We start from the raw sequence: 16,310 nt of genomic DNA on the forward strand, positions 1-16,310 counted from the left end.
AGGATAATGGCAGCTAGAGGTCCAAATATAGCTGTTCACATCCACGCTTTTAAAAAAAGTCTTAGGCTTTAAGATTTTGTGTTGGTCCGTATATAGGACCAAATCTAGAAAGTCTATATTTGTAGAACTGTATTTGTACGTAAATGATAGATTGTATTCATTCTTATTAATTTATGTCAGAAACTCCAAAAGGTCTGCCTCCTTTCCTCTCCACACAAAAAAGCAATCATTAAGTGGCCTTATCTATTTGAGGTTCTTCGGCACTTTGGCCTCCCCAACACTTATATCACTGCAATTAAGGCAATGTACACGAATGTTCAGGCGCGGGTCCGTATAGCAGGTTCAAAGGCGCTACCCTTCACCTTGGGCAATGGAACCAGACAGGGCTGCCGCCCTCTGTCACCTCTGCTTTTTGCCCTATCGCTGGAACCCCTATTGCAAAAAGTGCACTTTATATTATTAATCTCCTCATCCAGGACTTAAATTTTATTTTTATTTTTTTAAAACAACAACAAAAAAACACTAACAAACAACTTACCGAAGCACAAGCTAATATGCCTAGAAACCCAACTTTCTGAACCAGGTTTTGAACAGCCAGTTTTGCGCGAGATGCAAAATCCTAAAAAACAAAACAAAATATGAACATAATTAGGCACAAATTAGTAGCCAAACTTAACATGGTTGTTTACTGAAGTGAGAACTGTTGTAAATTCAACTTGAATTTCAAATTCAAGGACAAAGCAGCCAAAATGGAAGCTCGGCTGACTTGGGCATTTTATCCGGTTTGCCAACTTTGGCCTTAACCTTCATTTAAGTTCTCATACAGTTCTCATTTTGGTGTACAACCCTTCAAGTAGAGATGAACATATACTATCTGTAAAACAATTCAGTTTCATACAAGCCTAAAGCACACAAACCCTTATACCACTTTATTTTAATTCTGCTTTATTTTACAGAGCACTATTAGACACAGCATATGTATAAAGTATATATATTTGGTGCTAGATAAACTAAAAAAAGTAAAGTAATTCTTGAATAACAACACTGCATACAATACTGACATGAATTATTTATCACCCATTCTATGATTATGTTTTTCAAATTACAATATTAATGTTCCCAAAAATGAAATAAAAGACAAAATCAAAAAAACAAAGTTAATTTCTAAATCGTTTGAGATTATTTCTAAATCCTAACAATAATTAAGTTGGTCACAAACCAACCAGTCAGATTGTAATACACTCAAAAGTTGACGGGACAGCTGAAATGGTTGAAATTTGAGGAATGCAATGTAGAACATGTCTATGGTATCTACAGCAAAGTATCGTTCGTTGAAAAGACAAGACTAAAGAATAACTATAAGGTTAGGTGGTATGCTGCATATCAAGCATGTGACTTTGGACTGTAGTGGCCTTTTATAATATAATAAACTGCCTCAACTCTAGTTCATGTTATCACTTTGTCTAAAACTCACAGAAGTTGTGGATAAAGTATTGGTACATTGTGGAACACTTTTTTTTAAATGGCAGCATATGAAACGGAGACAAAGATGGCAAAATAAATAAGGAGGGCAGGCGTGAAGTAGCATTATAAGCATGTAATTGGGCAATTGCAAAAAAGTTATATAGTGGACATAACCATCCAAACATTCTAGTACTCAAGTGTGTAATCCACATTAAGACACAATACGGCATTGCTGCACACCAAAATTAGAAAACTACTTAGTGCACACAAAAAAGCAGGTAGGAAAACAATATTCTAGTCACAAATTGAGTAAGAGTTTTGTGCTGCTTTGCATTTACACTGAAATTCTTGTCCACAATTAAGATGTAGAAGGGACTTTGACATGCTCTGAAGTTCGTGTCACATCTGTGACTAGTAAAAAAAAAATTAAAGAAAGACAGGAGGATGGATAATGTGTGGTCTGCTACAATATTTAGAGATGTAAATGTTGCATAGTGTTTTCTCCCCATTTAAAACATTTTAGCACATAATCTCGATAGCTGTATGTCTTCAAAAGGAGCCAGCTGTGAACTCCGCATTTGTACCCATATCATCAGCATAATGGCAAAAACCGAATCAAACACACTGTTTATATATTTATTTGTACACAAATTATATTCATTTAAAACCACAATTGTATCAGACAATAAAGGCAAAAGTGGAACTTAGGGAAGTAAGGGGACTACAAAGTCTGCAACTATTTAAAAATTAATTATTCTATCACACTCATAATTGTTTTGAATAAATCAAATTGAAATGCAAAGAAACCCTAGAAACAAAACCAAAACAAAATCCAAACCTTTTTTCAAGTAGAATGTAATGCAATGCATCATTTCAAATCTCAACCCATAATGCCCAAAACCTCCAATCAACTTTTATCCTGTTTCCGGTCTATCTTCACCCCGCTCTCATCATATTTTTGAGAACTCAACAGAATAATCAGCATGAATATGTAATCCATTTTCTATTTTTTATGTTAATATTTTTTTTAACCTTATGAGAATGGTTTCCAAGGCTTGGCAAAAGTCACCAAGCCTATCTATAGATATGACAAGGAAATATTTAATTAATTTCCATTATTTTAAACAGATTACAGAAATGTGAATTTTACAGATTGAAGCATATTATAAATTAAGCACTGTTCTCTGCCTGAGATTAGTAGGAGATACATGACAAGGCAGTATGTATACAATATATATATACACACACACACACACACACACAGCAATGGTGCTAAATCCAGCCAACATTCACATATATAGCAATATGCTTTTTACTGCATACTAATCCATCAACAAGGTTTTATTCCTACACGTGATGATATATAGATATATATATATATATACACACACACATATTTACACGCATATATATACACACACGTGTAGAATTTTAGATACAGATCCGCACTTTTCTTTTTCATTATTCAGTTACTACTGCCACGGTTATACAAGCATTTGCTCAATACGGTTCTATTTAAAAAAAAAAAAAAAAAAAATTTAAAAATACATGTCATAACCACATAACTAGTTGAAATGAATTCATAGGAGAGAAATGCACCCTCTCAACTTTGTAGATACGTATAGTTATGCAGACGTGGAAATTGTAAACGACGATAAATTCCCACCCCAAATATTTTAATTTAAATCTAATCCACCAACACAGTTTTGCACCATTCAGAAATACAGCTGGAGTGTTTGCACAGTGAATTTACGATATTTTATGTATGTTTAGGGGGCTTAAATTAGCCATATAACTTTACCTCCTACATAAATGTAGGAAACAAACTCACTGCATAATGTAAAGTTTTCTATTGCAGGTTTTAAATAGTTATTTATTGTATTTGCAAAATGCGTTGTAATATTAAGATGTGGTTTAGTATTAGATTTTTTATTAGTCAGAGCTAGTTTTCAAATGTGTAGATTATTTTCGAATTTGCTGCTGCATGTTTCATTTCTAAAGGTTTCTCACACGATATCCCTTTGTAAATTATATTTTTTGTTTTAGTAAAGTTAGAATATTTATCTGCAAAAAATGCATATTTTTAAGCAAACTACTTATATTGCTTTTAGTTTATTTCTTATATATATATACACATTTTGAAAAACAAATATTTTACACATATACCCACAAAAATAAAAAATTAAGTAGGTAAATTTAATGTAGTAAAAAATGTTCTTGTACATGACTTATTTGATTCTATAATTATTGGAACAGCTAAAGAAAACTTTTCATTATTACATTTTCCAACTAGATCTACAAGTATTTTGGGGGGGAGGGGATCTTAGAAATTACAAGATTTTGTAATTTATCAAAGTATATACTTTATCCTAAATGAATTGCACATTTTGAAAGTAATGGTCTTGTGCATTACAAACGCACACAGCAATTAAAAAAGTAAAACACTTCTGAAATTGGTTTTGATATCATACTCTGTGAAGCTCAAACTGAAAAATTTAGCTAGTATATTCAAGACCATGAAAACCAGGTGTTTAAACCAGAAACAAAAATTAATTAAGCTTTCAATTCCAATTGTAAAATAAAAATCATCACTCAGAAAAAGTCATAATACATAAAGAAATCACTAATTAGTTTATCACTAAACACTGAAATGTCATTCATTAAAAATTGAACTGTAACAATTAGACTAAAACTGTCAAATCTGTGACTATACAAGAGATTTTTTTTCCAAACCAGCTGCTTTTGCCTTTATATTAAATGCATAACAACACTGTGTTTAACGAATAAACCCATAGCTGTTGATGTTTATTCCAAAATAACAGTATGTCACAAAAGTTCAAAAAGTCTAATTTTTGCAGGGCAAGCTAACGGAGTATTGCAATATTCTTTCCATTTTTCTTTTTAAAGAAATGTAATTTTCTGTGGGTATGCTGTCAATTTCCAATTCCCAAAAAATAAAATAAATGTAAAAAATAAATAAATCACAGCCTCTAAATTAGGTTGGAATTTTTGTTCTCTAAAAACACAAGTAACTAGCACGTGTTTTAAAAGAAACATTTTTTTAAAAAGATGTAAACTGATTAGTTCCTCAATTCTGCATGAAAAAGAACGAAATATCTGCCGTATGTAGAATTGTGAAAAACCCCTTGCAACAGTTTCAATTCCTGACCGGCATTACTAGCAATAACGGACAAAAATATTATATTAGTAAAGAAAAAAATTAAATAGCAAAACAGACTTCCTATTGAATTTTATTTTGCCATGCTTCCTATGAGTTGTGAAAGAGGCTTGAAATCATCTTAATTGCAACACAACACAAAATCACCACGTTGTGCTTTTAATTTGAAATACGTTAATAAAATATTGATGTTTCAATTCCCTGGATAAGAACTTTAAATATTGCTTACAAATGGCTGAATATTTGGGGTATTAGCGAATAAGATGTTATATATAAAAAGTCAACAAAGCACTTTAGTGAAATAAAAACGTTAAATGAATTAACAGCACCTTTACTTTTTGTATTAAAATGTTAAACTTCTGATTTAATAATAATACAAAAAACTGAAATTATCATAAATAGATAATCTGACAGTAACAGATATCTGGAGTAATACCAAAAAGTAATAATTAATTAAATGCTGGAAGAACTATAATGCTACTTACATTAGGAAACATCTGCAACCTGAGTTTTTATATTTTCATTCTCTCTTTTCACTCCATGATTCAGACAGTGATTCATTTAGTTTAAACAGTACTTAATTTCCCACATTATCCTTATGTGAAATGCCTTTTCTACCCCCTTTCCTGAGATCTGCTTCTCGCATCTCCTAATCAAAGAGCAGGAAAAGGTTACATGCTAAGGATTTCACATGTCCCTGAGATGCTGTTGGCAAGATGATGTGAAACCACAAACATTAAACTTTAAGTTGCAAGAGTGTATATTCCCTGTTTAAAAGACATTTCACCCTCCAAATGACCTATTAACAGTTGTCCTCGCATTTAGGTCTGTGTCTTAATTTGAACTTAAATTTCCTTCTCTTTCATGCATACATTACTTGGAATATAACAATAGTTACACTGAAGTGTAGATCTTTCAATACATATCTCTACTGAGTCTGGAAATGTCTATGTATTCCATACGAAAAAAGTGATTATATTAGAATTTATATTTTCTCAGTTTAGACAAGAGGATATTGAGAATCAAAATGTTTTGTGGCTTCCCTGAGATTTAGACAAAACATTCAATTCAAGATGGGCAGATAAGGTAAAACTGCTTCTTTGAATTATAAATATAATTGTTAAACTTAAAAAGCTAAGCAAAACTGATTTAAAATTAAATGTAAAAAAAAAACAAAAAAAAAACAGGTTCATTGTACCTGTAAAATTATTTGAAATTATGAATAGCAGCAAGAATTTACGAAATATATTTAGACGTGGGTCTAGGAGTTGAACATGAGAACAAATTGGATAAGGTGAGACTTTTAAAGAATTAAAAAAGGTTTCTAGAAGGCAGATTTTCTATTTCTTTAAAACTGCTCTTTAATTGTTTAAGTGACCTGTGTGTGGAAATACCTAGGCAAACTTTTGAGGATAATTGTGAAAGTCAGGCGGAATGCTTTCAGGCTGAAAAGCATCACTGGCTAAAGTAAGCATTAATATTTGTGTTAAAAAATGCAAAAAACTAATTTGAACGCCAATTTTGGCGAGTGTTTTTGACTAAGTGGCTACTAAAAAATACTGGACATACCCAATTTGCAATACCTTGGGTTGTCTACTTTTGCAAATGGTATGCCATCATAGGGGTAATTCTCATTCCGGGCTACCATACGGTCTCAAAGGCAACGTAACCAAACTGGTGAATTTCAATGTGAAAAAACTGAAACCCAAACCTTATAATTAACTCTGTAACTTTTGAAAACACCATAAAACCTGTACATGAAGGGTACTGTAATACTCAGGAGACTTTGCTGAATACAAATATTAGCGTTTCAAAACTGTAAAATGTATCACAACAATATCATCAGTGAAACTGTTTGAGTGTGAAAAATGCATTTTTACTGATGATATCATTGTTGTAATACATTTAACTGTTTTCAAACACTAATATTTGTATTCACCGAAGTCTCCCGAGTAAAACAGTGTTAAATATAGTGCCAACAAATTAAATTCTCTGGACCTTTTTGCCTGGGTTATCAGGCAGGTCCTGCAAATTGTATTTAATAAAATAACTTAATTATGTAAAAATATTACTTAAATATACACGTAGAATTATAATATATATATATATATATATATATATATACACACATACACACACACACAGATCATATATATATGATCTAAGTATTTATTATTTTCTTTTACACTGTGTTTGAACTTTATTTTACTTTATTACAGGCAGCAGGGGGACTACCGGTCATTCCAGGCACTCCCCCTGCTGGCACTGCTATGGACGGCTATTCCGTCCATGTGATTGTGAGGTCCTTGCAAGGACTTCGCGATCACATGGCCCAGGAGGGCCGGATCAGACACAGGGGCACTGCCTGGGATGCCAGGCAAGTCCCCCAATTGCGATGGTCGGTGGAGAAAGCCAGCGAGCAGGCAAGTTCCCTAGACGGCGGGGACGTACTATACCGTCCTAATGCCCGCCATCCTTAAGGGGTTAATACCATTTTTGTTTGAAGAGCAGCATTCTTTTTGAAGTGCAACCATTAAAATGCTTTAATGTGCTTATATTTGTAACAGTTTATAAAATGTGCTGATTTCAAAAGAATAAAAAAAAATATATCTAAAAATTCTAATTGATGGAAGAAATCGTTCCCTATCAATCAACCAGATCAGTTTTTCTTCCTGAACGCTTCTGCTTCCATTAGCGATAAAGAGATTAAGAAAGCAGAATTTAAGAGAAGTGACAAGGCAAAATGTTTCTTTTAAAACTTTTTAGCTGCAATCTAATATTATAGATTTTTATACACCAAAAGCAAACATGAGGTTTTATGACAGATGGTTTTCCAAAAGTTTAGCTATTAATTAAGGTTTTTTTTCCTTTGAGAGACTAATTGTTCAAAATGGGGAGGGCAGACATGTCATGCGCACAGCGCTCTTTGCATGGTCTTCAGAGTGTAGGTCTGTCCGGGAGGCTGTCAGTCCATCTGGCGTGTGTCGACATCAGGCTGACACACTCCTTCGGTGACCAGGCTTGTCCCAATCGCCATACCTTCCAAAATTAGGAGGTATGGTATAGGTCAGGGATAGGCAACCTTCGACACCCCAGATGTTGTGGACAACATCTCCCTTGATGCTTTGCCAGCATTATGGCGGTAATAGCATTATGGGAGATGTAGTCCAAAACATATTCCGTGCCAAAGGTTGCCTACCCCTGGTATAGGTGATGCTTCATACAAATAATTCTCAAAAACTATGTGGAAACCAACATTAAGAAATCATGGATTAGGGGGGCAGAGCTTAACGGTTGAACCGAACGGACACATGCTAGATGGGCTCTAGCTACACAGCACAAACTGGCCTTTTGTTACGACCCAGACACTGATCAAAGTGACCCAAAGACCCGCAACCCCAATGGGAAAGAAGACAAAAAAGCAAAAGTCGAACAGACCCAAACCAGGGGTCAGCATTGGAGATTTGTTCCGCCAGGTGCAAGGTGCATACGGCCCCAAAATGGCCGCCGACCTTGAGGGATTCTCTGACTCTTCAGGGGATTTCTATCCGGATGAGGCCATTGCCAGTTTACGCTCTGTGAGACCCCCCACAAACAGCACAAAGCCCAGGAGAAGTGGTGTGAGTGACAACGACAATGCTAAAAACCATGCTGGGGGACCTGCAGAAGATTCTCCAAGTGGATATCACACAGCTGCGAGCAGACCTCACAGGCAACACTCAACACTCGCAAGACATCACGGAGATCAGACAAGAAATACAGGCACTCAAACGGCACCAAGCTAAAACTAAGCAACGCTTCATTGCAATGGAAGATGCAAGACGCTGCAATAACCTGAAGCTTTGAGGTGTTGTGGAGGATATCCCTACTGAGAAAATCCCACATCTCCTAAGGCAGCTTACAGGGGCCTTACTGGAACCCAAACAAGCCAGAAACATCAGCTTTGAGGCGGCCTTTAGAATTCCCAAGCACCAAAGATTGTCGGAGGTGGCACCGTGACACCTCATGGTGAGGTTTAAGAACTCTGCCGACAAGATGGCGGTCCTCGCGGCCCTGAAGGGGTCGGCCACCTACAGCTTTGAAAATATGGCCTTGTCCTTTTAACACCGTGCAGTGGCGCAGGTCCTTGCAGACTTTCACCACACTGCTTAGGACCCACCAGATTAAATATTGCTGGTGCTCACCGTGCACTCTGCAGGTCACGCATAACAACCAGGTCCACTTCATCTAAGACCTCCAAGAAGCAACCGCCCTGCTGCGCCCACTGGGTCTGCCACTGGGGAGATTGCCGACGGCCACTGCCTCGGAGCTACCCACAGCAGAAACAAGATGGGATTCTGTGAGGATTACTCGCTTCATCCCACAAGTAGTGGGGATCACCGCAGCCACCATCACGTGACCGACGGATGCCCGCACTGAGACTTTCCCCTCCAAGAAGGACTTTAAATTAGATGAGGTTCGAAGTTGTTTTTCTTTTCCTTTTACCTTATAACTCAGTATTCCCATTTGCGGTCAGTTACTGGACTTATACCAGCCCTCCTTCACCACTGAATTCTCCTGCCCCACCAAGCGCAAACAAAGCCCCATGATTCGGGACTATCGGCCTACCAGCCACCACTCCACGCATTATGTTTCACCCAGTGGTAAACAGCTAATTCATTCCCCACATAAAATAGACAAATACCCGCATGCCACAGTTTTTCTAATTCTAGTTTTGTGTTTATTTTTATGTATACTTTTATTTGCCTGTTCTTATGGTATCGCAACATCACATACCAAAACCAGGCCCAGTTCACGCATATGAGTATCCCTCCTCTCCCCTTTCCTCCTCCCCCTTCCCTCCCACACTTCCAAGACCCGTTAGGCCAAGCCCCAGACAAGCAGGAGAAACGGAAGTGCATCATGCCGCAACAACACACACAGCGCTTAGACCACAACAGGCTACCTATGCAGCCAAGACAGTAGCATAGGGACCAACTCAGGCGCACTCCACTACCACAACCCATACCAGTGGGTACCAAGCGACAGCCACCCAAGCACCAGCAATATCTACTATAGCCTTCGTGGGCTTAGAGTCACACGATGATCATACAGACGACACTCACTGTTTAGACACCAGCTTGTACCACTTGCTTGACCTAGACACTAAAATAAAAAAAAAACCTCCTCCCAGGTAAAGCCCATACACAACTGAATACTCTTCACCAATATACATATGTAAAATATACATAGTAGTGATATGCTATACCAGGGGTAGGCAACCTTTTAGTAGTACTGTGCCGATATAGGATTGTAATGTCCTGTAGCGTGCCGATCCTATTTTTTTTTAAATTGAGGTGTGTATGCTGCCGTATTCTGCTTGTGTTATTTATACTGTAATTGCTTTGAATCGTTGAATTTGTGGGGTGTACTTAGAGTATTTGGCACCCGGGGCGGATCCTGGGCTTGGCACACACACACAGTCACAGGCAGAGAGTCACTCACACATAAACAGTTACAGTCACACACACAGTTACATGCAACATCACACAGTCACAGGCAGACACACACACACACACACACACACACCGTTACAGGCAGACAGACACACACACACACACACACACACACACAGTTACAGGCGTGCAGTCACACACACAGTTACAGGCAGACAGTCACACACACAGTTACAGGCAGACAGTCACACACACACAGTTACAGGCGTGCAGTCACACACACACAGTTATAGGCGTGCAGTCACACACACACAGTTACAGGCGTGCAGTCACACACACACACACACATACACAGTTATAGGCATGCAGTCACACACACAGACACACATACACAGTTACAGGCAGACAGACACACATACACACAGTTACAGGCATGCAGTCACACACACACAGTTACAGTCATGCAGTCACACACACACACACACACACATACACAGTTACAGGCATGCAGTCACACACAAACACAGTTACAGGCATGCAGACACACACACAAATACAGTTACAGGCATGCAGACACACACACACACACACAAACACAGTTACAGGCATGCAGACACACACACACACACACACACACACACACAAACACAGTTACAGGCATGCAGACACACACACACAGTTACAGGCATGCAGTCACATACACACATACAGGCATGCAGACACACACATACACAGTTACAGGCATGCAGACACACACACACATACACAGTTGCAGGCATGCAGACACAAACAAACACAGTTACAGGCATGCAGACACACACACACACACACACACACACACACACACACAAACACAGTTACAGGCATGCAGACACACACACACACACACAGAGAAACAGTTACAGGCATGCAAACACACACACACATACACAGTTATAGGCATGCAGACAGACATACACAGTTACAGGCATGCAGACACACAGACACAGTTACAGGCATGCAAGCACACACACATACACAGTAACAGGCATGCAGTCACACACACACACACACACACACACACAGTTACAGGCAGACACACACACACACACACACACACACACACAGTTACAGGCATGCAGTCACACACACACACACACACACACACACAAACACAGTTACAGGCATGAAGACACGCACACACAAACACAGTTACAGGCATGCAGACACACACACACTATTACTTACAGACAGGAGCTGGAGGAGGAGTGGATTCACTGGAGTTCTCCTGAAACCTGTTAGGTGGAGAAGCAGGGATTCCTTCTTGCTGCACCTCCATGTGCAGCAGTAACAGCAGCGGGTAAGGGCCTATTAAGCCCCACCCCGCTGCCAATTTGACTCCAATCCCGATTCTGCTTAGCTCTGCCCCCACTTTCCTTCTGTGCGGCCAGTGCAGCTGCTCCTTGCGTGTGTGAGCTGTTCTGGCCGCCTGGCACCCTAACTACAATGGGGCACTGTGCCACTGCTCACACAGCCTCCACACCAGGGTCATGCACCCCCCACCCAGTGGCACCCGGGGCGGACCGCCCCCTCCGCCCCCCCTTAGTACGTCACTGACTATTATATTGTATATGTTCATTAGTAGTTTATGGTATTGTGTATGATACATATGAATGTGGGCTGTGTATGAGGGCTGCTCGTGGTATTGTGTGTGGATGGATATGTCACATTGTGTGTGTGTATGTGTGGGGGCTGTTTAGGGTATTGCATGTGAGAGGCTGCATGTGGGATTGTGTGCATGTATGTGGATTGTTAGTGGTGTTGCGTTTGTGGGGATTGTGTGCATGTATGTGGATTGCTAGCGGGTTACGTTTGTGCGGATTGTGTGTATGTTTGTGTGTGGGCTGTTCGTATTATTTTGTATGAGGGGAGGCTTACTCTGCAGGTCTGTGTATATCTAGCAGTGTGGGTGGCTTCCCTGGGTTCCAGTAGGGACCAGGCTGGCCAGGTACAGGTCAAGGAAAGGAGTTGCAACAGCAGCTGCAGGCTGCTCTACTACAGTGTGGATTCCCATGCACAAGTGCTTGGAGGAACTGATCTAAGATCACTTCCCATACGTTCTGCAATGCATAAATTGAGTATTGTCCTTCACTACCTCTTCGTATTAGCAGATATCTGAAGTTTCACTGAGACTCCTGATAGACCAGAGCCTGTTTGGCTCTAGCAGCCTTGAGTGCCGTGGAAAGACACCTCGAGTGCCGTGCATGGCACTAGTGCCGTAGGTTGCCTACCCCTGTGCTATACTGTACATACTAAACTTACTTCCAAAATGGTTCAAGACACAAATTCTACAGTCCAAACATGTGATAGGAAATCAATAAAAAAAAACAAAAAAAAAAACGAACAATAAGCAGGAACAATGGTACAAATGAGTAGGGCTTTAGTAAATGTGGCTACCACGTAGCCAGTCTCAAAATGCCTGTTACCCGATATAGCTTTTCAGAGCACCGCAGTCAACCTAAAATATTATAAAGTTCTCCAGTCTAAAATGTTCATTTCGCCATGCACAAACTTTTCAACATTACCTAATTTTTAAAAAACTTCTTTATATAGTTTTTTTTTTTTTTTAAATAAAGACTTTTTTCCTGTGGTTTTTCTTTGGGGGCATAGTAATAAAACAGCTTGTAAATCTGGTGTCTGTAGCCTCCGCAAGCCCTTCCCCCATTTTCCCCTGCAGCGGAACAGGAGAAGGAAGTCTCGCGATAGCCCAGCATGCCTGCCACATCTATTGGCTTTGTGGGCCAACGGTAGAAGACCTCCCTGGCTTTCAAGGTGTCTCTGCCCCAATCATCAAAGTGACGATTTCTATTGAAATCACTACTTTTGTAAACTCTCGTGAAAATAGCAGATGCCAGACACAAACATTTCCGCAAGTTGTGTGGAGTGTTTCTAAAACGTCGTGGTGTTCACATTAAGAAAAATGTAAGCAGGCAATACTTCTTACCAAGATGCATGCAAAACGTTTTCGCTACATGAAGAAGAGTAAAGTAAATAGCTATTATAAAACCAAATACAAAATAAAACGCTCAACACTATAGAATCAGCGATTTATGAAATTTTACTTGCATATTATTTCTTTCACTCTTGACTTTTAACATCAACCTCTTTATCCTCTAATAAACGCATAATAAAAACTATTTCATGCAATAGGAGCATGGTAGGAAAAGCCATCATTACAAGTAGAAAAAGAAGGCGAAAAAAACCCAACACATCTTTCCTGAGCAGATTACCAATAAGATTTGAATCAGACTGTTCTGCATTCACTGCTACTGTTTTGTTAATTAACTTTTTACTCAATGACTCACTTTAAAAATGCTGGTCAGTAAAATTGGTTAATAACAAGCAGGTCAGCCATGTGTTCTTTTCCGGTTTCCAGTAAATCATAAATAGTAACGTCACTGATGTAAAAGTCTTTCTCCAATGATCAGAAACCATATAAAAGAACATACAATTAACACGTCTAACCAACGTAACTATTCTGAGAAAGTACACGATTGAATGAGAGGCTCTCCTGTTGTGTATATACATAGATTCCCTTGTGCCACGGTTTTAACCACAAGCCTACACAGATATTTGGCTAAACACTTAATATTGGCCAATTTGATCAATGTTTTTTTTGTTTTGTTTTCAAATCTTTATTTTTGTTACTTGAGAGTAGGTGTGGTTTCCAGTTGCTAAAATGGTAAATTCCCCAGACTTATGAAGAAAGTTTTTCTTCATGTGAATGCTTTCCGTATTTGGAATAGAAAATGGACAATATATCATTTCTACTGTCTATTCCAGGACAGTACAATGGAATCAAACACACTTCTTGGATAAAGACTGTCTGTGGTCAGGCAATAAAACCTCGTCTGTAGCCTCTCGATGCAGAAAGAATTATTAGCTCAGTGGAATAAAATGTTCCGGATTGTAGGATGTGAATTTTTAAAAAGACATAAAGTCATAAGAGAGCGCTTCAGGTTAAGAGATTACAGAATTCCTTAGCTACAACAGGCAAGCATGAACCCCAAACTTATTAAAATAGAGTTTATTTGAAAATAAATATATATGTATGTATTTATACTGATCTGATTGACAAAGAGGACACATGGCTGCCAGGAGCATGGATCACAAAATTTAAAAATTAAAAAGACAGTTGATAGGAATTCAAAAGCATTTCTATGAGAGATTTAAAATTATTCTGTATAATCCTTTTATTAGCTTCATGAAAGCCACAATTGTATTAAATCAGAGGCTGATGAAATAAGCATTATTTGTTTAATCTTTTGGTATATGAATGTACAATATATAGAGGGATATTTCTTGAGAGTTGCAATTACAAGATTAAAATTGCAAGTTTTAATCACCATGAAGTAGCATCAGGACATAGATGCGCACTCCGTTTCTTCTCCATAAACTACGATTGAGTCAAACAAGGAAGTTACATTCCATTTTTGAGTGGGGATTCCACATAGTTTTCAGTCTCAAAGTGCATAGTTTTTCTCAGACCAAAAGTGAATATTTGAATGACCTGCTCATACAGACACATGTTGCTTCTCTATAGTGACTCAGTTAGCAGGATTCGCTCAAGGATACCCTGGACGTGCAGGGGGCAGATGTTGGGAGTTTCTGGTAGACTGGTGAGAAATACAATGTACTTCAGCAATCTTTGTAAAGTAGTAAGAGGGTGAAGTACCAGCGCGAATTTAAGACCGTATAAAATATCAAAATTGTATAAGCCAGTATATAGTAAGCTGCTATAACACCATACTCTTATCTTGCATTGTAGAAATAGAACCCAGGTGATGGTGAAGCGCTATATTAAATTTAAATGATAGAATTGGAGATATTCAGTGCTGTAATGGGATGAATGGATATCTTTGCATATACCGTTAATTTTTCTACTGTATCGGAATCCTAATGTATAATGTATAGTTCCTTAAAAACATACACAAAAACCATTCATAGTGTAAAACTGTATAATATAGTTATGAGAAGGGTACAAAAATGTTTTCCCGCTCACAATTTTTAGAGGCAAAAGATTTTAGCGCAGTTTTTGCGCTTTTAGGGTCCATAGAGGCGACCCTCTCCCTTCTTTTATACCTTTTGCTTCTTCTCCTTGTTCTTAATCTAGGATGAAGAACGCATATAGTGCAATAACATAGGTTGGTACCTTACAAATAATAATAAATAAAAATCAGGTACTTACAAACCCAGAGCCATCCAAACTGGCTCAATGAAATACTCCTTCTTTAAGATAGCAGGAAAAATGCCAATAGTGAATAGTGTATAAAAAAAAAATATATATATATATATATATATATATATATATATATATATAGAAAGAAAACAACAACAACAACAAGGGTTATTCCCTTCCGGGAGAGTTATTACAGGGCATTGTGACACCAATCCACCGGTCTTTATCCTGACCTCTGTATAAGTGCCACCACCAATTTAGTTTTATATATATATATATATATATATATATATATATATATATATATATATATATATATAAATCCACCAAATAAGGTTGCTCTCCGGATTTAAAACAAAAATTAATATAGTTTAAAAATAACGACCAACGTTTCGGTCCCCGCTCGGGACCTTCTTCAGGGTCAAAAGTACTTCCAGCTGAGGAAGCCTATACGGCGAAACGCGTCCTGGAGAAATCGTGAGGAAAAGACTTTGAATGTTGGACTTTTTAATGCCTATATAGTGCTGTTATTTTATATATTTTCATAGATTTTTTATTTATTAATATTCTTTTAGCATCTTTATTGTATTTGTTTTTAAAACAGACAAAACTACAATTGTATATATCAATCACAAATAGATAAATGTTGCATCAACAATACATATACAGAAACAGAGGGAAAAAATAATAATTATTCCATTAATATTACCACGTTTACATAAAAATACAGAATATTAACCTACCCCCACCAAATAAAACTGTTGACCATCTGACAGGGAATGTGTTTCCCTGTCATTGCTTTCTATGACTTACGCTCATTTCGTTATAACATTTTTTAAATAAAGTATAACTGCTCAGTTATATAAATTCTCCAGCCATGAGTAGAGTACACACTGGAGTCTTATGTTGGAGCTGTGCTGATTCATTATACCACTCTCCATTTTGATTTGATAAATCATTTGACTTTTTCCTAACAACCATGTGGAGTTAAAGTTTTGGTCATCAGAATCTTCAC

The 16,310-nt window shown here is 37.8% G+C and overlaps 1 protein-coding gene across 2 annotated transcripts in view; it reads right to left on the reverse strand.

Annotated features, from left to right (window-relative positions):
* The window catches only part of VMP1 (vacuole membrane protein 1), a 204,593-nt gene that overhangs the window by 48,038 nt on the left and 140,245 nt on the right, over positions 1-16,310 (reverse strand). For both annotated transcript variants that reach the window (XM_063455315.1, XM_063455305.1), the window contains exon 8: positions 539-619. In XM_063455315.1, coding sequence (XP_063311385.1) covers positions 539-619 — 81 coding nt within the window. The remainder of the gene's footprint in view (positions 1-538; positions 620-16,310) is intronic.

This window comes from Pelobates fuscus, chromosome 1 (assembly GCF_036172605.1).
Source record: "Pelobates fuscus isolate aPelFus1 chromosome 1, aPelFus1.pri, whole genome shotgun sequence".
Lineage (NCBI taxonomy): Eukaryota > Metazoa > Chordata > Amphibia > Anura > Pelobatidae > Pelobates > Pelobates fuscus.